The 22,847-nt window shown below is 44.7% G+C and overlaps 2 protein-coding genes across 3 annotated transcripts in view; one reads left to right on the forward strand and one right to left on the reverse strand.

The window, feature by feature from the left end:
* The first annotated feature begins 6,856 nt into the window (after positions 1–6,856).
* Positions 6,857–22,847, forward strand: part of LOC119844331 (P2Y purinoceptor 2-like) — a 28,968-nt gene continuing 12,977 nt past the window's right edge. Inside the window, exons 1-2 of one of the 2 annotated variants that reach the window (XM_038375001.2) lie at positions 6,857–7,304; positions 11,004–12,940. In XM_038375001.2, coding sequence (XP_038230929.1) covers positions 11,016–11,987 — 972 coding nt within the window. In that variant the 5' untranslated portion in view covers positions 6,857–7,304; positions 11,004–11,015 and the 3' untranslated portion in view covers positions 11,988–12,940. Of the gene's footprint in view, positions 7,305–11,003; positions 12,941–22,847 lie in introns of those variants that run through there. The other variant, XR_006276078.1, reaches the window with a different exon arrangement.
* LOC122456911 lies at positions 13,263–14,679 on the reverse strand. The gene is made up of 2 exons (XM_043498943.1): positions 14,339–14,679; positions 13,263–14,203 (listed from the first exon to the last, which is right to left on the reverse strand). Exons 1-2 carry the CDS (start codon positions 14,639–14,641, stop codon positions 13,745–13,747), a joined length of 762 nt encoding a protein of 253 aa, XP_043354878.1. The 5' UTR covers positions 14,642–14,679; the 3' UTR covers positions 13,263–13,744.

Raw genomic sequence — 22,847 nt, forward strand, 5'->3', positions numbered from 1 at the left:
CTGAGCAACAGTGCCTAATGTAACAGCAGCTTTTGAATGAACAGATAGATGGTGCTGAAAGATAGTGTTTCTCTTTTAGTAGAGTCTTTATTTGACATTATGGTGTAGGGACAAGTCTCAGTTTTCACATCCTGGAGTCTCACGTAGCAGAGTCAAATTAAGAATGGAAGAGGATCTGTTACTATTGGAAGGACTCTTGTAATAAGCTTCACACATCCTCTAAAAATGAACGCAAAAAGAAAAGGAGTACTTGTGGCACCTTAGAGACTAACATGCTCAAATAAATGTGTTAGTCTCTAAGGTGCCACAAGTACTCCTTTTCTTTTTGCGAATACAGACTAACACGAAACCTGAAAATGAACGGTGGCCTTTGTAGGTAGAGCTGGCTGCCTCATTTGTTGAACAGAATATTCAGCATGAATGTCGCTCTTTTTCTGTTTGCACCTCTTCATCTATCTGATTCCTGCTCATGGATTCATTACATGGAAGGCTTCATCGAATACATTTGAACGTTTGTGGTGTTGGTTGTTTTTAAATTGTTCGCTTTGACTATCATGGTGTGTGATTGGCCCCTTAAGTCTCACGGGGTTGTGTCTGCTCCCTGATTGGGTTATTTGAATTTTTTAACTTAGAGGATCCAAACAAAAAGTAGCAAATAACTCACTTTCTGGTACTGAATTGCAATTCTTGCCAAAATCTGTGGCACTCTTAGAATTTGAGGACATTTTCAGAAATTCCCAGTGAGTCATGAATAATAAATAACAGACCCCCTGAAACACAGTGTGCTTTAGTAGGGGAAATATTAGTGAACCCCTTTTTTTCAAATATCCAATCAGCTCTAGTTCTGTGGGAGAAACATACAATTGGATTGTTTTTCCTTGCTGTGCATGGTCTGCTGGCCCCTCCCTTGTCTTTCTAGTCTTAACATTAATTTGATTAAGAGCAATTGTATATAAAAGGTGGTTTTACTTAATTGTTTGTGCAATGCATGATGGGATTGACCCTGGTTATAAAAGCCAAGAACCTGCCCTCAGCTGAAGCCAGCAGTCCTGGAAGCTGCTAAGGGTGATGCAGTCGGACTGTCCTGATAACTGCTTTGTTAAGGAAACATTAATGGGTGTGAATACCTGGTTATGTTGACCGTATAGTTGGTTTATATTCTGTGTTTACTTTTTCTGTAGATCTTTAAATAAACTGATTTACATGTAAAACATTCAGACTGGCTTCCTTTTTGCTCATTCCTTGCACACCTCTCAGCTGACCTTGAGTTCAGTGGGCAGAATCCATCCCTCTGCTGAGGGGCAGCAATGAGCCACTTAGGAGACCCAGTGAGATGACTTGTTCAGTGAGGCGCTATTCAATGTGGCTGAAGGTATCAGAATAGGCCTTAAATAAATACATGGTCCTATTAAAACAATAGGACTGAAATGCACAAAGAATACACTTTCTTATTGTCTAAAGCATGTCTTAAAAGAAGCAAATGTCCTTTGCTAAAAGCCCCAAGCTGAATACACTATGAGTGCCTAGTGCAAAAGCCATCCTGCAGCGTGGCCATCTGATGTCCTTCTAAGGCAGGGGTGGGAAAACTATGGCCCATGGGCTGGATCCAGCCCGCGAGCCACACCACAGGGCTTGGCCCCGCTCTGGCCAGAGCACCGGGTTGGGGGCCGCACCAATGGGTTGGCCCCGCTCCGGCGCTCCGGATGGGGTGCCGGGTCGGGACCAGACCAAGTGGCTCGGCCCCACTCCAACATTCTGGCCGGGGCGCTGTCTGGGGCTGCACCACGCGGCTCCTGGAAGCCGTGGCATAGCCCTGCTCTGGCTCCTACATACTCCGATGGGAGCTGAAGGGGCAGTGCCTGTGGATGGGGCAGCGTGCAGAGCCGCCTGGTCATGCTTCCGCATGGGAGCCAGAGAAGGGACATGCCGCTGCTTCCGGGAGCTGCTTGAGGTAAGTGCCACTCAAAGCCTGCACCACTGAGCCTCTTCCCACACCCCAACCCCCTGCCTCAGCCCTGATCCCCATCCCACTCTCCAAACTCCTCGATCCCAGCCCAAAGCACCCTCCTGCACCCCAAACCTCTCATCCCCAGCCCCACCTCAGAGCCTACACTCCTTCCCACACCTCTGCCCAAGCCCTGATCCCCCTCCCATCCTCCGAACTCCTCATCCCCAGCCCCACCCCAATTTTGTGAGCATTCATGGCCCTCCACACAATTTCTATTCCCGATGTGGCCCTCGGGCCAAAAAGTTTGCCCACCCCTGTTCTAAGGCAATACCAAAATTCAAACCTGGAGAGCTTGTTCTAATCTGTTGCTGTGAGACACAGCAGCAGAATTCAAAGATGCTACAGTCATGGTTAGTTTCACTTGTACTCTTTATATTCAAAGAAACCACTAGTATCTTTGCATCCACAGGGGGCATGCTCCAATATGTCAAGATGATTACACCATCCAATCTTACTAATTCTCTTCTCATACCACTATGGGCAAACCCATGCCTCAGGATCAAGGCCAACTCCACACTCAAGATAATTTGAACAGAAAAAGGATTAACAAAAATTAAAGATATAATACAAGATGATAGACTGGGCTCCTCCAATTACATGTGCAACAAATATCAGCTACTGCTGGCTCACAGTTCCTTCTTCGAGGATTCATACAAAGATACGGGACAATTGGTCTGTTTCAACTCTCTCACCACTAGAAGAATGTGTTAAGCAAAAGTCACTTTGTAAGAATTGTTTATAGGTGGCTTATTGCATTACACTCTCAAACTCAGTCTCAAAATAAAATGGGGAAATGAACTTAGCCTTGCAATCGCAACAGAAACCTGGGAGGATATCTGGCTTCATATGAAAACTACCTCAAGTTCTTTATCCTTGTGATTCTTCCAGAACAAGATATTAAACAGGTATTCCTGGACTCCAGAATGTTTGTTTAAGGCTAGACTGACAACACACAGTGAATGCTGGAGATGCAAACAGCCCCATGCCAACCTACCACACATTATAGAATCATAGAATATCAGGGTTGAAAGGGACCTCAGGAGGTCATCTAGTCCAACCCGCTGCTCAAAGCAGGACCAATCCCCAATTAAATCATCCCAGCCAGGGCTTTGTCAAGCCTGACCTTAAAAACCTCAAAGGAAGGAGATTCCACCACTCCCTAGGTAACGCATTCCAGTGCTTCACCACCCTCCTAGTGAAAAAGTTTTTCCTAATATCCAACCTAAACCTCCCCGACTGCAACTTGAGATGATTACTCCTTGTTCTGTCATCTGCTACCACTGCGAACAGTCTAGATCTATCCTCTTTGGAACCCCCTTTCAGGTAGTTGAAAGCAGCTATCAAATCCTCCCTCATTCTTTTCTGCAGACTACATAACCCCAGTTCCCTCAGCCTCTCCTTATAAATCATGTGTTCCAGTCCCCTAATCATTTTTGTTGCCCTCCGCTGGACTCTTTCCAATTTTTCCAAATCCTTCTTATAGTATGGGGCCCAAAACTGGACACAGTACTCCAGATGAGGCCTCACCAATGCCGAATAGAGGGGAACGATCACATCCCTCAATCTGCTGGCAATGATCCTACTTATACAAACCCAAAATGCCATCAGCCTTCTTGACAACAAGGACACACTGTTGATTCATATCCAGCTTCTCGTCCACTGTAACCCCTAGGTCCTTTTCTGCAGAACAGCTGCCTAACCACTCGGTCCCTAGTCTGTAGCAGTGCATGGGATTCTTCTGTCCTAAGTGCAGGACTCTGCACATCTCTTTGTTGAACCTTATCAGATTTCTTTTGGCCCAAGCCTCTAATTTATCTAGGTCCCTCTGTATCCTATCCCTACCCTCCAGGGTACCTACCACTCCTCCCAGTTTAGTGTCATCTGCAAACTTGTTGAGGGTGCAATCCACCAGATCCTCCAGATCATTAATGAAGATATTGAACAAAACCAGCCCGAGGACAGACCCTTGGGGCACTCCGCTTGATACTGACTGCCAACTAGAGATGGAGGCATTGATCGCTACCCGTTGAGCCTGATGATCTAGCCAACTTTCTATCCACCTTATAGTCCATTCATCTAGCCCAAACTTCTTTAACTTACTGGAATCCTCTATACCTGTCCAAAAATGCATGTCTTCTGGAACACCATATTCAGTGCTCTCTCAAAACCTTTAAGTATTGCTCTCCTTCTCCAGGCATGTGTATTTTAGGGGTGCTGGATGTTGGTATGACCAGGTAATTGCAGTAACTAATTTTAGGGGCCAAATGAGTTATTTTGAGAAAAAGGAAATCTGCAATTCCTCTCTCCTATACAGACGGGCTCAGTGAGCTCTCTATTGCATCAATGGAAAAAATGAGTCTGTCTAATAGAAACGCTTGGGAAAAATGTGAGAATATCTGGTGACACCTGAACCTGTTGTTCACTTTTGCAGTTTAGTATATATTAGTCCCTGGTACTCGGAGGTGAGGCTCAGATTTTGTCAAAGATATTTTCAGTATAAGTCATGGACAGGTCACGGGCAATAAAAAAAAAATTCATGGAAGCCTGTGACCTGTCTGTGATTTTTACTAAAAATATCCCTGACAAAATGGGGAGGGAGGAGGGTCCAGCACCCACAGCAGTTGGGGGTTCTGGGGTCCCCTCACTCCCCACCACAGTGACTGGGAGCTTTGGGGTCCCCCCCATGGGCCACTGCAGCTGGGCTGCTGCTAGGGGGGCCCCATGCCACCCGCCATGGCTGAGCAGCTGTGGGGAGCCCTGCGGCCTGCAGTGAGTGGGAGGTCTGGGGTCCCCCTGCCACTTCCAGCAGCTGAGATCTGTACAGTCCCCCCACTGCCCAAGGGGGCTGGGAGCTCTGGGGTCCCCCTGCTGCCTGGCAGCTAGGAGCTGCTGGGGGCCTGCCGCCAGCTGCAGCTGAAAAATGAGGCTACCTGCTGACAGCTCCAGCCCTGGGGCAGAAAATATCACAGAGGTCTCTGGAAGTCACAGATTACGTGGCATAATCATAGCCTCACTCAGAGGTTATGTTCTCACTTATTTATCTATTCAGTCACTTTAACAATTGATTGCTTGTGTGACCTCTATGGGTTTGGAGGGGGCGGGGGGGTGTTGTTTGTTGGTTTGCTTGTTTCAGTTTATTTTTGTCCCCGGGTTTTACAAATAGCGAACACTGAATGTTGCTATTTATATGGTATTTCCATCTTGTGCACGTATTTATGTTTTGTTTCTTTACATATTTATGTTATATAAAAACAATAAAAAGAAAGTTTAAAAAAATAAAAAGAAATTATAGCACTTAAAAGAAAACCACCCCACATTAGCATGATAAATGCCATATCCCTATTATAGGGGCCACTTCTGCTTCATTTGTGCTACACTTTTCAAGAAGTGCCTTTGCATGGCACCTCAGACAAGCATCTGAGAACTGGAACCCAGGCAAACAGACAAGTCTCTGGCACAAGACCAGCCTCAGCAATTGCATTATGGCTCCCGTTATTTTCCAGTTTAGAAAATCAACCAATCAAAGGGCTGAAATATGTAATTGTAAGTTCAACCCTACCTGCAAAGAACTCCATAGCCTTTGAGAACCACTGGACATCTCCTGAAGTACCAGACAACTCCAGGACAGTGCCTGGAATAATGTGGCTGGTTGCAGCAGTGGATTTGTGATATTAAACACCTGCCCCAAATGCTCCTGTCAGGACATAATAAATCATAATAATAATAATGCCTAGGTCTTACGAGAGCACTTTTCATCAGCAGAGCTCAAAGCTCTTTATAAAAGAAGCAACTATTTGACATTTCCCCAAAGCTAAGAACAGCAATGTGGTTGCACAAGGTTGATATGGTTAAGGGTTAAGTTTGATATGATTGCTACGCTCTAACCCACTCTCATTTTCACAGAAACTTCCCCTTTGGGCTGAAACTTCTTAGAGGAACACTGGGGCTGCCACGCCAGATCAGATCAGCATCCATCTAGTCCAGTGCACTGTCTCCAACACTGGGCAGTACAGGATGCTTCAGGGGAATACACAAGAAACCAAGGAGTGGACAATTTTGGAATATCCTGCCCATAAGGGAAGTGTGTACCTAACCCCAGACAGTCAGTGATTGGCTTATGCCCTGAAGTATGAAGGTTGCCCCTTATGCATTTTTAATCCTAACTGTGGATGTTTCTTGCCCTCAATGATATCTCATAGCAGTGAGTTCCACAGATTAATCATGAAAGTTTGATAGTATTGGCCTCAGTACACAGGTGAGTTTTCTTTGAAAGTTTGATATCTTGTAGCAGTGAGTTCCACAGATTAATCATGAATTGTATAAAAAAAGTATTGGCCTCAGTACACAGTCTTGTCCCTAGGATTATACTGGTCTGGAGCATTACTCCTGGGCCAGCCACAGGGATATCAGCAGAAGCAGTGTCATCAGTGTCCTCATTGGGTAGGTAAATTCCTGGCTGATCCAACCTGGGCTGATCCTCTATTCATCCTTATTTCCCTCATGGGACTGGTGTGAGGGCTTTTCAGAGATGGTCAGTACTCCACTGCCCAGCTACTTTAATTACTAGTAATAAATGGGTGTATTGCAGCAGTGCGTCATGGCCCCAACTGAGACTGTCTAACTCATCACAGCTGCCCCGGGCCACCCTCACCTGTCAATCCCTGCAATCAGCACACCACTTGTGGGCTTTCCACCACTCTGCAAGACAGTGTTAACCCTCTGCCTGCCAAGCCCTGGGTGGGTCTGTACTCCCTATAACCTTTCAGATTGGCTCCTTGCCTCCTCCTGGATTTGTGTATATTATTGGAGAGGGGGTGGGGGAACCATTTCCAAGCGCTGTTTCGGAGCTCGGATCCCACTTATCCCCTGGCAGACTGATCCCTTTCTGAGTGATATAATTCCACCCATGCACAGGTTGTGCTTCCACAGGCATGTACTTGAATTGCTTGGAGGAAGGAGTTGACTGCCTCAAGGCTCTATTGTCTCTGCAAGCCTTGTAGACACCACAGAGGGAGATGGCCAGGAGCTCACAAGCCCAAAGGTGCTTTTGCAAAGCAAGTAGTCAAACTGTTTCCTGGAACACTGCATCAGCCACTTCTTCTACTGACTGAGACGCCCTAGACAACTGCAGTGTCATTGCTGAACTGTCTCTTCCTCCTGAAAGCCACCTAACCTCTTCTGTCCCATCAGCTCTGCCTCTATCTGCAAGTTTGAATGAATTTGTATCCATGTGGCTTCTGTCCGGGAAGGCTGCAGCTCAGCTGGTGAAGCACAGCTCCTCTCCCTGAGAAGGGTGGTAAGTTTCCCCCGACAGCTTGTTCGGAATAGCTTATTCATAGTCTGTTTTTAACAGTGAATGTGCATAGGAGACAATAGCCAAATTCACCATCCAATTCGACCCGGGCAAACCTTCCCCCCCCCCCCAAAGTCAATAAGGCTGCATGAAGGCCAACGCCGGGGGAATTTAACACTAATTAGTAAACCAAAATGATTGCTTTGTTCGGAGATCCAGGGTCAGATTCTATTCTCGGCTCCTCTGGTATAAATCCAGAGTAATTCTATTTACACTGCTGTGACTGAGTCTAGAACCTGGCCCTTAAGTAATTACAAAGCTTATGGCTTGCATAATTCCATTTCAAGCTGGCTTTTTCTGGTTTGTTTTGTTAGTTTAAAGCTGCTCTCAATTTAGTAGGCAATTCCTGGCACTTTTCGTTGTACCTCACAACAATATGCAAGAGGAGAAGATGTAAGTCCTTGCTCTGACACTGGTCCCTCCTTCATGCAGAGTTTGATCCTTTACTCTTTATTCAGGCAAAACTTCCCTTGAGAGCCGGATCAGGTCCAAGGAGGGGGCTCTGAACTGAGCCCAGTTCTTGAGCTACTGAGCCCAATCCTGATCTCACCTTGGTTTTATACCACTGCTGTTCCTGATTTATTCCCACGAGAGGAAAATGAAGCCCATGGCCTTTTGTCTTTGTACAATGGGTAGCTGGCCATCTGAAATCCGTGGTCATTCTTTGAGCCAACAAAGCTCCTGCTCTGGAGAAAACCGAATGAGTCCACTTCAAATATGCCCATAGCTTTGGGTAGTGTCACTGCTGCCTGGAGTAGGTGCCCCCTAACATTTGTTGTCTTGGACAGCCATATAGGCTGCTTGATTTGGAGGATCATGCTGGGAGGCAGCTAAGGGTTATGATGTTAATCTGAAAGGAATTGCTTTGTAGCCTAAATTAGCAAGAAGCAGAATTTGAATCATCTTTCCTGATAGCAATTTGCAATTGTCTAGTAGTAACTCTTCTCACCTGAGCCTCATCAGAGCTTTGCAAACAATAATTAAGCTTCAACAAGCCCCTGGACTGGGTAATAATTAAGATTCCCCTGTTTGACAGAAGAGGAAACTGAGGCACAGAGTGATTAAAGTCACCCAAGGTGTCTCAGGACTGGTGGAAAACCAAGGACTTGAATCCAGGTATCCTGATTCTCGGTCCACTGCACTAACAAGCAGATAACACTTCCCTCTAAACCCCCTCACAAATCCCTTAACCAGTTCTTCAGGGCCACGATATAAAGACACTCAGTGGCCCTGAAGTGAACAGAATGATGCAATTTAACTACAGGTTTCTACCTACATTATAAACTATGAAACTGTATGTTCTAAGAATATCTCTGTGACTGTGAGGGGACAATGAACATTCTCACGCTCACTTCCTCCCACACGCTGCTCCAGCCATACCCAGCCAGCTAGCTAACCATGAATAACTCATTACTGTGGATGTGGTCTCCAGAGAAGAGCCCTGTGAAAGTTTTGTAACCCATGTTACGGACACAGGGCAGGCAGAACCAGATGCACTAGCTCACTGGCTGTGCCTGACAGGCAGTCTGACATGAGCTTCCTTTCAGGGTCTGTGTAGGATTTAAGATGACTGATGAAAAAAGAGAAGTTGTGGACTGTACGCCATAGCATTTTGCCCAAAACACTGTGGCATTTTCAGGGGATTACTCAAACTTCGAAAGCTGAGCAGTGATTGATGTTGCAGGGTGCCTACATTTATGCACCAGAATACCTGCACCTAAATGCAGATTTCAGAGCCTGAAATGGCTAGTTAGATGCTTTAATATGGACATACATCATAGGCGGCGGGAATAATAGGCCAGGAAGGCCAAGCCCTGGCCCCGTTCATGCTCCGCCCTCTCCCCCAAGCTGGGAGGAGCTCAGCTTCAACCAGAAGCCCCGGGCGATTCAGCTGGGTCTCCTCCAGCTGTGGGGGAAGGCAGGTGCTTGAGGCTCTGGCAGAGGGGGGTAGGGGGTAAGACTGCATGGCTGGCCTCTCTAATGGTGAGTCTCATGCACTGCCCATGACATACATCCCCAACGTTAGGCTCCCATGTTTGAAAATAGAGCTGTAAACAACCTGTCAGTGGGGCCGAGGGCTTCACTTGTGTGGGCCCAGGTGATGGTCGATAAAATTAGCCAAGTCCTGTGATGTGTGCCTGCCTAGCCATAGCTCTGTGTCCAGCCCTGAAGATTCTAATTTAAAGAGCAGCATTTTGGGGTCCCAAAGGGGAATCCCATCTAATCCTTGTTGGCGGGAAGAAAGGTAGCTGTGTTACAGGGCTTTGGAGGTGGAGGGTTAATACCAGGAAAGACTTTGAGGGCAGGGGTGGAGCATTCCATCATCACGCTCATCTCCTCTGCCCTCCCTCAACAAAAGAACTCAGGACTGTGCAGCAGTGATATTGCTGAGGGTAAGCCCTACTTCAGAGAGCATCAGTACCTGACCTAGAAGGCTTATTCTGCCTCCAGAGGTTGGGAATTTCCTGCTGCAATGATTTTCTGACAGAAAATGCAATTTCTGCAAAATCAAAACTTTCTGTTGGGGAGGGAAATTCCATTTTGCCAATTTGTCATCAGGAAAATTGAACTGAAATATTTTCTTCTGAGTCAGATCCACCTAAATTACAATACCCATAAGACAATGCACCGAGAGGGAAATGCAGTTAAATATTTCATTGAACTGGTGTGAAGTCTTTCTAAAGTGGATGATTCCAGCATTTTACAAGTGGCCTTAAATTAATGCTATGGCTTTTGGAACCAAGTGTTAAAAATACAATGTCACAGCTCATTTGTTCCAACTTTTCCCCTGGGGTAGTCAGTAATATCTTACAGGTTTCAGAGTAGCAGCCGTGTTAGTCTGTATTCGCAAAAAGAAAAGGAGTACTTGTGGCACCTTAGAGACTAACAAATTTATTAGAGCATAAGCTTTCGTGAGCTACAGCTCACTTGCATCCGATGAAGTGAGCTGTAGCTCACGAAAGCTTATGCTCTAATAAATTTGTTAGTCTCTAAGGTGCCACAAGTACTCCTTTTCTTTTAGTAATATCTTACGTTACTGAAGAATCCAAAAGTGCTTCAGAAAGTATGCCACAAAACTGAAATGCAGCCATCTCTGCAGCAAAGGGCAGCAATCAACCACGTAAAATGCCTTGCACAACATTGGGAAGAGGGGAGTCTTTTGGCCAAAGATGCTAGAGTAAGCCCCTATTACTAAGAAAAACATCACAGGTGTTTACAGGTCTATGGGGAGCAGACAGGACTTCATTTCCTAGGACCCACACATAATAATTTGCTTGGTGCTCTATATGTAACCTTTTTGCTTTCCCCGTAATACACGGGGAAAATTCAACTCTGGTATAAGCAGGCTCAAAGCTATTGTTTTCCATGGTTTTGCATTTGTTTAGAGCAGGCCAAATTCACCCCTTTCATATCTACTGTATCTCATTCTTTGGTTGGCTAAATACTTAGTTTAATATGCTTGGCAGATGCTGTTGGCCACAGGGACATCATATTGCAGTGGACTTGCAAGACCCCGTAACTGTGCTGCAAACCTGCTTCTGGTGCACTTCCTGGCATTGTTCTAAAATTCAGCTCCTCGTTATCTCATCAAAGGAGAGAAGATGGACCCTAAAAGTGTCAATACTTTCTCTTCTGCTGCAGGTCAGCCAAAGTATGGAGACTTCTTCCCAAGTCTTTAGCGCCACCAGCTTTCATCCTGTCACAAACGCCAGCACAGAATGCAAGCCACAGGTGCTGCCCCATGTCATCCCCATCCTGCTGAGCATCCTCTTCTTGGCTTGCCTTGTTCTGAACAGCGCCAGTCTGTGGATATTCTGGTTCCATATCAAGCAGTGGAATTCTGGCATGATCCTTCAGTTCAACCTAGTCTTAATGGATGCCCTCCTTATTCCCATTGTGCCGATGATGGTGGCCTATTTCATCCTGGGCAACAGCTGGCAATTTGGTCAGTTCCTCTGCCAGCTCAAAGTCTTCATCCTCAGCACCCACTTGTATGGCAGCATCTACTTCCTGACGCTCATCAGCATTCACAGGTACCTTGCTGTCGTTCACTATAGCACCAGGACCCTTTGGAAGAAGAAGTCCTTCATGAAGAAACTCAGCTTGTTTGTATGGTTTCTCCTATGCATCCAAGGGCTGCCCTTATTCATCATCCTCAAGACTTCATTACTCAATGGCTCTATGAAATGCCTGAGTATCCATCAGTCGGAGTTCTCCTCTCTTTACTTGTACTACAATATTTTTCAGGTGACGGTCAACTTCCTCCTCCCCTTTGGCATCTCCTTGACCTGCTATGCCTTGCTGGGAGCTACCATTGCTAAAATGAACAGTAAGAGCCTCCGGGGCAGGGTGATGAAAACAAAGTCCTTACAGATGATAATGGTGTCCCTGGCTATCTTTGTCATCTGCTTTGTGCCACTGCATGTGAGCAGGACTGTGGGAGTGATTGTAAAGTATTACAACATGTCCTGTGAGCGCCTGCACCAGGTGGAAATGGCATATTATGCCTCTTGGCTTTTCACCATGGTGAACTGCTGTCTCAATCCCTTGATCTACAGCTTTGCTAGTGAGAAGTTTAATGAGTCCTTCTCAAAATCCCTGAGAAAATTCCAGTTCTTAAAGTGAATTTGCAGGATTCAAGGCCCATTCTAGCACTTCCTGGGGGACCAGTCAGAGGTGCTGTAAATTCTAGAAGCCAGATCTTTAGCAGTGCCAGAACTCTGCTCGACATGGTTGGGAGACAGCAAATGTGGCTCTAAAGGTGTGTCTTCCCTGCAGTGATGGGGAATGATTGCAGCTCATCGAGATACATCCAAGCTAGATTTAATCTAGATAGCTTGGGTCCCAGAGAAGTGAAGCTGTGGCAGTGCCCACTTCAGTGTATGTTGTGCAAGACCACCTGGAACTCTAACTACTCGTTGGGGTAGTCCATGCTGAAGTGTACCCTACTGCTCCTTCATTGTTCCTGTGCTTGAGCTAGCTAGATTAAAGCTAGCTAAGGTATATCTACATGAGCTGGAATCCTACCCTATGATTGCACTGTAGACATACCCTGATCCTCAGAGCTGCTGGGTGCCAGTTCATCCCCTGGCATAATTTAGAGCATCCTCAGGACTGCTCTAAGGTCTACCAGCTGTAATGGTCTCCAAGGAGTCTTTCCTGTAACCAGGGGATCACTGGAGTGTAAGGGTCCTCTTGCCATATGCTTTTCCCAGTCAACTCCCACTAAATTAACCACTGTAAGAGGAAATCCTCAGGTAGCTGGGTCTGCCAACTTTTGTTTTCCTTGGTGCTGTTGGAATGGCCCAGCACAGCTACAGGGGGGTTAATGATCTGGACTTAAGGCTTTAAACCAAAAGACAGTTTTTCACTGTCAGCAAACCCAGTGAAAAACCCATTTCTGCAAAAGAGCAAAACATGCTGAACCCTTGTCTTCCATGCAAATCATAATGCAGTTTCTCACCAGGAGAAAAAATGTCTCTGAAGGTAATGAGCAATGCAAGGTGCAGGATGGGCTTGTGAACCCAGCACCAAAGCATATAGGGAAAGAGAACCTTCTTCCAGATGGACAGCCTATCCCTACTAGTAGTATAAGGGCCTTACTGTCAATCAAACCCTAACCCTGCCCCTTGACCCCTTAAGACCCATCCCTTGACCCCTTAAACCCTGCCCCCCCGTTACTGGAAGTCCCGCCCCATGGGGGTATTACTTTCGGGGTCAAGGCTGCCACATGACCGGAAGCAAGGTGTGTCAATATTTCTGATAGAAGGTCCCTGGCTATTCAGTGTGGGGGTGGTTAAACCCATTCAGTTCAACAGAATAAGTCGGCTCTGTTGTACTCAACCACATGTCTGAACCATCCCTGTTTGTTTTATTGTAAACACATTTTAGGATATTTTTCCCCTCCTACAACATACATTTCAGCTTGTTTGCTGTAAATGGGTCTCTCTTACACAAAAGACACAAGAGCTAGGTTCTCACAAACAATTTATTTTTTTTATTTAAAAGACATACAGCTCCTTGAAAACAAACCAAGATGATCCATTAAAAAAAGAAAAAAAACCTTGAAGCTCCCTTAAGGGCCAGAGACCTACTAACAGAAATACAGATAGTCACAAAGTCCTTTTCAATAGATTTTTTTTTTAAATTTACAGCTACCAAGTTTTATATCGCATGTTTTGCCCCTCACCATTTTCTAACTTAATCCTTTTAGATTTCTTACCAATAGCCTTTTTCTTAAGCAGGGTTCTGTAACTTTTTGTGTGGACCAGACAGTCAATATAATGCTCTAAGCAGGCATCTTCCGGTTTGGTCATTTTCTTTAAAACATGGTCAGGGTCTCCACTGAATTGCACAGCATTTATCAAGGTCACCCCTTGTGCTTAATGTTCTTGGGTTAGGCACAGACATTGCATAGCATAACCTATGGCAATAACAGTGTTTAATAAGCTTTCCAAACACAGCTCAGCACACAGGCCCCGGAGCTTGCAGTTTATATCCACTGAAGTCCAAGTCACACAGTCATGGTGCCACTGGCCTGGTGCATCTATGACACAGCCCTCACAATCTTCAAAAAGCTTTTCCCTAAGACAGTGATTAAGAACAGCATAAACAGCAACGCGTACAATAGTCTGCATGACTTTTTTACGCTCACGACGTGGCACTGGCTCAGTCAGTTCCATGCCAAGCCTCCTCCTAAATTCCTCATAGCCGTCATCCTCAGAGTCCTCTTCAACATTTTGTATCGGCGTTGAGCAAAAACAGGGTGGGCCCGGTTCATCTTCGCTGCTTGATGCAACTCTGAGCAGGGTCTCCGGGTCCTCTAGAAAGGCACTGTCGAGCTGTCGAGAGCTTTTATTTTTCAGAAAAGAAACAGTGTAATCACCCCACTGCTTGGTTTTTGATTTACACAATCCCTGTTCCTAGCCCCATTACACCCCCAACCCTCGACTGTCGCTTCTTAAACATTCATTTACCTGAGCATTGTCTTTTCCATTCATCTTGTCCACTAGCGACTCCCCCGAGCTGCGTTCGCCTTCCTCCTCCAGGGGGATGGACAACACGAGGCCATCACGCTCATCGAGGTGCCTCACAAGCAGCTGGGTTTCGGGTTCAAGTTCCGGCGTATCCATCAATGGCTGGGCAAAAGGGCTCCCCTCAGTCGCTCCCTCCTCCTCCTCAGAACTCTCGCTGATGTAGCGCTTTCTCCGCGGTTTGTTGAAGACCCTTGGGTCTAAAACAAAGTCCGAAGTTCTCACGGAGGTGGTCAAGGAGTCCATGTTTCCACGATTTCTAAAACATGCGCTCTTGGTAAAAAATGGCCTTTTCTGCCCAGTGCTGGGACTTATGGGGTGATGGTGCTGTGCTCTGATTGGCAGAGGGGTTACATGCTCCTCTTCTGGGTGGTTCACCCCGTCCTAGAACCTGCCCTATTTTGGTCAAATCTTCTCTTGGGGTGGTCCTATGTGGCCAAAACCAACGCTGATTGGTAGAGGGTGATGGGAGGAGTTGTTAGAGGGGTCACACGACCCACTTCTGGACAGGACACTCCGCTGCAGAACTTGCCCTGATTGGTCAAATCTCCTCTCAGAGCAGTCCTACAGGGGCAAAACCCCTCCTGATTGGTAGAGGGAAGTGGGAGGAGTTGTTAGAGGGGTCACATGACACACCTTGCTTCTGGTCATGTGGCAACCTTGACCCCGGAAGTAATACCCCCATGGGGCAGGACTTCCGGTGACAGAAGGCAAGATTTAAGGGGTCAGGGGATGAGTCTTAAGGGGTCAAGGAGCGGGGTTAGGGTTTGATTCACAGTAGGGCCCTTATACTACTCCCACTTTATGTCATTGGCTGCAGAATGTAGAAACTAGCTGTATTACACAAAGCAACAGCCAAAGAGGAAGAACTGTGGTCTTAGTGTTTCTAGAGCACCTTGCACAATGGAGCCACACCCAGTTGGCCTCTACTTGCTACCACAATATAAATTTAATTACTCTGTATAGCCAATTACTTGACTATACTTGTGGTTCATTATGAAAAATGTTCAAGAGATCAATCAACCCCACTTAGCCAAATTTATTTTCTATAGACAAAATAGTACAATACTAAAAGGAGACACATACACCCTCCTTCCAGGAACCAATTTTTATCTTGCAGGATGTTCACCTTACACAGAAAGTGTGCTTCCATAATATGCATTTAAGCTAGCTATATTTATAGTGTGATTTTTACAAATTACAAAACTCTCTGTTCATCACTAAAATCCAACCCACCCATTTGCAACTGTTCCTTAATTTAATAACAATAAAATATTCCATAAGAATGGCTACAATGGGTCAGACCAAAGGTCTATCTAGCCCAGTATTCTGTCTGTCGACAGTGCCCAATGCCAGGTGCCCCAGAGGGCATGAACAGAACAGGTAATCATCAAGTGATCCATTCCCTATCGCCCATTCCCAGCTTCTGGCAAACAGAGGCTAGGGACACCATCCCTGCCCATCCTGGCTAATAGCCATCGATGGACTTCTCCTCCATGAACTTATCTAGTTCTTTTTTTAAATCCTGTTACAGTCTTGGTCTTCACAACATCCTCTGGCAAAGAGTTCCACAGGTTGAATGTGTGTTGTGTGAAGAAATACTTCCTGTTGTTTGTTTTAAACCTGCTTCCTTTTCATTTTATTTGTTGACCCTTAGTTCTTGTATTATGAGAAGGAGTATATAACACTCCCTTATTTACTTTCTCCACACCAGTCATGATTTTATAGACCTCTATCATATCCCCCTGAGTCGTCTCTTTTCCAAGCTGAAAAGTCCCAGTTTTATTAATCTCTCCTCATACGGAAGTCGTTCCATACCCCTAATCATTTTTGTTGCCCTTTTCTGAACCTTTTCCAATTTCAATATATCTTTTCTGAGATGAGGTGACCATGTCTGCAAGCAGTACTCAAGATGTGGGTGTACCATGGATTTATATAAAGGCAATATGATATTTTCTGTCTTATTATTATTATATCTTTTCTGAGATGAGGTCACCATGTCTGCAAGCAGTACTCAAGATGTGGGTGTACCATGGATTTATATAAAGGCAATATGATATTTTCTGTCTTATTATTTCTTAATGATTCCCAATATTCTGTTCGCTTTTTTGACTGCCACTGCACACTGAGTGAATGTTTTCCACAATGACGCCAAGATCTCTTTCTTGTGTGATAACAGCTAATTTAGACACCATCATTTTATAGTTATAGTTGGGATTATGTTTTCCAATGTTCATTACTTTGCATTTATCAACATTTGAATTTCATCCACCATTTTGTTGCCCAGTCACTCAGTTTTGAGAGATCCTTTTGTAGCTCTTCACAATCTGCCTGGGATTTAACGATCTTGTTTAACTTGTTGTTTTGTTCTTTACTTGTCTTATCTCTGTTTTGGATCCTATATTCAGCTGCCCATGAAGGCACCAGTACTGAGTCATAGAACAAATGTATCTTGATTTTGACAAATGTAGTATTTGCTAGTGCCAAAGCTGACTTCAGCTTTGCAAAGTGTTATGAGATACTTAGCAGGAGTGAACCAGTGTAAGCAAAATATCATTCAAATATTAAGCTTTGTGTGAATATTTGTATACAATACAATATAATATGTAATGCATATTAAGATGGTGTGCAAGATGTGTAACATATGCATATTGGCTAGTATAATAAACCATGGATTCCTAGGCTCAATTCCTGTCTTTGCCACTGACTTTCTGATGCCTTGGGCAAACCGCTTTAACTCTCTGGGCTTCAGCGCAGAAGAACAGTGACATCCTTGGATGAGGGGTGCTAGAGAAATATGAAGAACTAGATAGTTATCCACAAGGAGACCGCACTAGCCACCAGGGATAATGAGACCTCCAGAAGGACAAAGCAGAAGTTATGGATTAGGGAAGTGGCATGAGGTTCCCAGTAGTGAACCTCCTCATTTTAATGTGTTATAATACAGCTGTTACTAACAGCATTCTAGGGGCTTGGTCTGTTTCCATGTCCATGGCAGACACAGAGTTTTTTCTCTGGGAAGGCTGCTAATTCAACTGTGCTGTAAAGAGACCTGGCCCCTCTCTGCCTGCTGTTTTATCAGTCAGACAGGAAACCTGGTGGGAAGGCCTAAGAAAAGAACTGTATCTTGATACCCTATGATAGATTCCATAGTGGGCTAACAGGACCATTCTCAAACAAAAATCTTCATCCATGGTCAGGGAGAGTAAAACATGACCCTGTATACATGGCGTATTTGTCCAATTCCAGTTGTTGGTGGCCACTTGCTGACCCGCCTTGTCAACTCTGGTGCAGCTAAGCTTCCATTTTCATCTGTTTCAAACCAGGGAATGTTACCCCAGTGCAAACCACGGCTTACCTTGTGTATACTGGGGTATAGTGTTTCTGTGGGTGTCAGGCCACCAATTGCTTGAATCAGGGCAAATTCCCAGTGTAGATAAGATGTAGGACTCTGTTTACAACAGCTGTGTTCAGACAATGGTAATTAGCATGGCTGTGCAGCGAGTCTGGTTAGTACCATGTGATAAGCATTAAATTTAGGCATTTCCATCTCTTTAGAGACAAATGTGTGAGGGGGAGGTTTGCACCACCCTTGATTCAATTATACCAGTGTGGCAGGCAGCAGATTCAATGAGATGAGGGTTCCTTATTTTAAAAGGAAAGCCAATGTCCCTTCTGCACTACAAAACTTGTCAACCTTAGCTACTGGGGCTTTTTAAAGTGCCAAAATCAGTTGCACCATATCGTGGAGAATTTGCTTGGCAAGTTTCTAGGCTCTCAAGCCATGACCCTTTACATCAGAGAAAGCTGAAAGCATAAGTCAGCTCCAAAATGTTCGGTGAAATACGCTGCACGCTCGTGCGTGGCCTCAGTTGAGAGCCTTTGCGGCCTCTCTGCACGGTGAGGTGGTACTGAAATCTACAAGGTGAGTGGTACAGAAATCTAGCGATGAAATTCTGGGTCAGTGCCCTAACTTTGCATATTTGGTAAACGTACATTGTCAAGACAGCAAGCACCCAGATTACCCAGATCCAAATGCCTCCTCATGAAACTGCCATCAGCTCCTTTTCTATTTCACATTAATGACAGAAGTTGTAATTACCTGGACAGGTTTCCCTGTCTCTTTCTATCTGGCACTGAGGTATGGAGCTATGACTTTCCCTTTGGGGGGTGTCTTTCCCCTAGACCAGACCACTCTATCTCTCCACGGAAGGGGTTATTTCTCTCCTTGGCTAGGATCACCCCTACCTCCATCAGGTTCTCTTGCCCTGGCTGTAACCCAGCTTCAGCCAGGGTTGGCCTCCTGGAACAGAGACACCAGGTCTACAGTTTGTCTGTCTCACTGGCTTACAGTAACTCCTCACTTAATGTTGTAGTTATGTTCCTGAAAAATGCAACTTTAAGCAAAACAATGTTAAGCGAATCCAATTTCCCCATGAGAATTAATGTAAATGGGGGGGTTAGGTTCCAGGAAAAATTTTTTCACCAGACAAAATACTATATTATATATACACAGTATAAGTTTTAAACAAACAATTTAATACCGTACACAGCAATGATGATTATGAAGCTTGGTTGAAGTGGTGGAGTCAGAGGGGGGGATATTTCCTAGGGAATGCCTTACTGCTAAATGATGAACTAGCACTCAGCTGAGCCCTCAAGGGTTAACTCGTTGTTAATGTAGCCTCACACTCTACAAGGCAGCACGAATGGAGGGAGGAGAGACAGCATGGCAGACAGAGACACACACCCTGTGTGTGTGAGAGACACACACATTTGCCCCTTTAAGTACACTGACCCCACTCTAAGTACATTGCCTTTTTAAGTAGATCAGCAAGTTGAGACAGCAGCTGCTGCCAGCTTGTCATGCACCCTGCCCCCCCCACCCCGCTCTATGGAGATGGGGTTGGGATAAGCGGGGGGCAGGCGCAGGGGGGAGGAGGCTCCTGGGAGCAGCTCCAAGGCAGAGGGCAGGAGCAGCACATGGCAGTGGGGGGAGGGACAGCTGAACTGCCCAGCAATTGTTAGCCTGCTGGACAGCTGCCGCACAGGAGACTTAGGGGAGTGGGGAGCTGATGGGGGGGCTGCCGGTCCACCCTGGTTCCAAGCCCCCACCAGCTCGCTCCAACGGGCTGCTCTTCTTGCAAGCAGTGGACTAAGCAGGCGGCTGCCAAACGACGTTAGAAGGGAGCATTGCACAACTTTAAATGGGCATGTTCCCTAATTGATCAGCAACGTAACAATGTTAACCGGGACGACTTTAAGTGAGGAGTTCATGTACATCACATGAAGGCAGACAACTAAATACTGAGAAATTTTATAAGTGCTTGTATACAAATGCTAAAAATCTAAATACTAAGATGGGTGAACTTGAGTGCCTGGTATTAAATGAGAATACTGATATAATAGGCATCACAAAAACTTGGTGGAACAATGATAATCAATGGGACACAGTAACACCAGGGTACAAAATATATAGGAATGACAGAGCAGGTCGTGCTGGTGGGGGAGTGGCACTGTATGTGGCAGAAAGCATCGAGTCAAATATAGTAAAAATCTTAACTGTATCAAACTGTACCATAGAATCTCTATGGATAGAATTTCTATGCTTAAATAATAAGAGTATAGTGGTAAGAATATACTACCAATCACCTGACCTTGTGAAATGCTCAGGGAGATTGGAGAAGCTATAAAAATAGAAAACTCAATAATTTGTATCAATGACTGCTTCATGGAGCAGCTAGTCCTGGAATCCACAAGGGAAGAGGCAATTCCTGATTTAGTCCTAAGGGCATTACAGGGTCTGCTCCAAGAAGTCAATATAGCTGAACCGCTCAGTAATAGTGATGTAATTAAATTTAACATCCTTGTATGTGGGGATGGGGGACTGGAATACCAAAGAAGCCCACCGCAGTACCATTTAACTTCAGAAAGAGGAACTAAACAAAAAAATGAGGAAGCTACAGAAATTAAAATGATCAGTCACAAGAGTGAAATGCCTGCACGGAAACTTTTTTAAAATACTATAATAAAGGCTCAAATTAAATGTATATCCCCAAATTTAAAAAAATAGTAAGTGAGCCAAAAAAAATGCCACCATGGCTAAAGAGAGTAAAAGAAGCAGTTAGAGGGGGTGTCGTAACCATACAGCTACGGGTAGCCTAGAATTCCTCCTTACCTGTAAGGGGTTAAGAAGCTCAAATAACCCGCTTGGCACCTGACCAAAGAGACCAATGGGGAAAGACGATACTTTCAAATCTTGTTGGGGGAAGGCTTTGTTAGTGTGTTCTCTGGGGAAAGCAGAGAAGCATCAGGTCAAAAAAACTCCTCCTATAAACCATCCTGTACAAGTCTCTGATATTACAAAAAGAGAAAGTAAATAAGGCAAGGCATGTTAATTACCTTTTGTTTTCAACTTGGGAATTTTCCCTTTGCTAGAGGGAGGTTTATCCCAGTTTTTTGTAACTTTAAAGTTTTGCCTAGAGGGGAATCCTCTGTGTTTTGAATCTGATTACCCTGTAAAGTATTAATCATCCTGATTTTACAGAGGTGATTCTTTTACCTTTTCTTTAAATAAAATCCTTCTTTTAAGAACCTGACTGATTTTTCCATTGTTCCAAGACCCAGGGGTTTGGGTCTTTGATCATTTTGTAATCAATTGGTTAGGATATTATTCTCTAGCCTCCCCAGGAAAGGGAGTGTAAGAGTTTGGGGGGATTGCTGGGGGAAGAGGAACTCCAAGTGGTACTTTTCCCTGGTTCTTTGTTAAACTGCTTGGTGGTGGCAGCATTACTTAAACCCAAGGTACAAGGGAGAATTTGTGCCTGGGGAGTTTTTAACCTAAGCTGGTAGAAATGAGCTTAGGGAGTCTTTCATACGGGTCCCCATGGCTGTACCCTAGAGTTCAGAGTGGGAACGGAACCCTGACGGGGGAAAAGGCATCCTCTAAAAATTGGAAGTCAAATCCTAGTGAGGAAAATAGAAAGGACCATAAACTCTGGCAAGTCAAATGTAAACATACAATTAGATAGGTCAAAACAGACTTTGAAGAGAACTTAGCAAAAGACTCAAAAACTAATAACAAAAACATTTTTAAATATATCGGAAGCAGGAAACCTGCCAAACTATCAGTGGGGCCACTGAATGATCAAGGTGCTAAAGGAACACTCAAGGAAGACAAGGCTATTGCAGAGAAGCTAAATGAATTATTTCTATCAGGCTTCGAGGCAGAGGATGTTAGGGAGATTCCCACACCTGAGCCATTCTTTTTAGGTGACAAATCTGAGACTGTCCCAGATTGAGTTGTCAATAGAGGAGTTTTTGGAACAAATTGATAAATTAAACAGTAATAAGTCACCAGGACCAGATGCTATTCACCCATGAGTTCAGAAGGAACTCAAATATGAAATTGCAGAACTACTAACTGTGGTATGTAACCTATCACTTACATCAGATTCTGTACCAGATAACTGGAGGATAGCTAATGTGACACAAATTTTTTAAAAAGGCTCCAAAGTCAATCCTGGCAATTACAGGTTGGTAAGCCTGACTTCAGTATTGGGTAAATTGGTTGAAACAATAGTAAAGAACAGAATTATCAGATGCATAGATGAACATGATTTGTTGGGGAAGAGTCAACACAGCTATTGTAAAGGGAAATCATGCCTCACCAATCTATTAGAATTCCTTGACAGGGTCAACAAACATGTTGACAAGGATGATCCAGTGTATATAGTGTACTTGAATAGTAGTTTGTGCTTTTTAGTTCTGAAAGTTCCTGGTTCAATTACTGCTCACAACCAAGATAGTGGTTGTCACATAGAGGAGGCAAATGTGATTTTTAACCACCATGTTATCAAGTCCTGCTCAGAGCAAATCTAAGTGACATGGTGGTACAAACAGCTATGCTCTGTGTATATGAGTGCCAGATCACCTATAGTGGTGCAACAGCGGGAGATCTCCCAGAACAGGCTAGTGTAGACAAAACCAAAGGAGAGGTTATAAAGGGATATGCTCGGAAACTTTATAGTGCTTTGCCTGACAATGCAACATAAGAAACTCACATTGCTGCTCTTTGACTGCTGTACCTTGTCATCTGTTACCTGCTGACTTAACCTAATAATTATTGTATTTGCTAACTACTTCAGTTCTGTAACCGAAACATATTTATCCTACAAATTTCAACCGTGCCTGCTTATTGGGGAAGCAGTTTGATCTAGCAGCAAGAGCAGGGGAGTACCAGTCAGGTGATTAAGGTTTTAATCTTATCTCTCTAGTACTTACACATCTACCACACAGGGGAATTGTCTCGAAGCTAAGTTCACTGATGTCTTTAATGTGCCTTGCAAGAGGAAAGGTGCCATAACACTTTTAATGATGTTATAATTGGATAAATAATGCTTGGATAATTATTATAAAGCTGCTAACAACTCTGAGGAATGATGATGCCAAG

Source organism: Dermochelys coriacea, chromosome 16 (genome assembly GCF_009764565.3).
Source record: "Dermochelys coriacea isolate rDerCor1 chromosome 16, rDerCor1.pri.v4, whole genome shotgun sequence".
Classification (NCBI taxonomy): Eukaryota; Metazoa; Chordata; order Testudines; family Dermochelyidae; genus Dermochelys; species Dermochelys coriacea.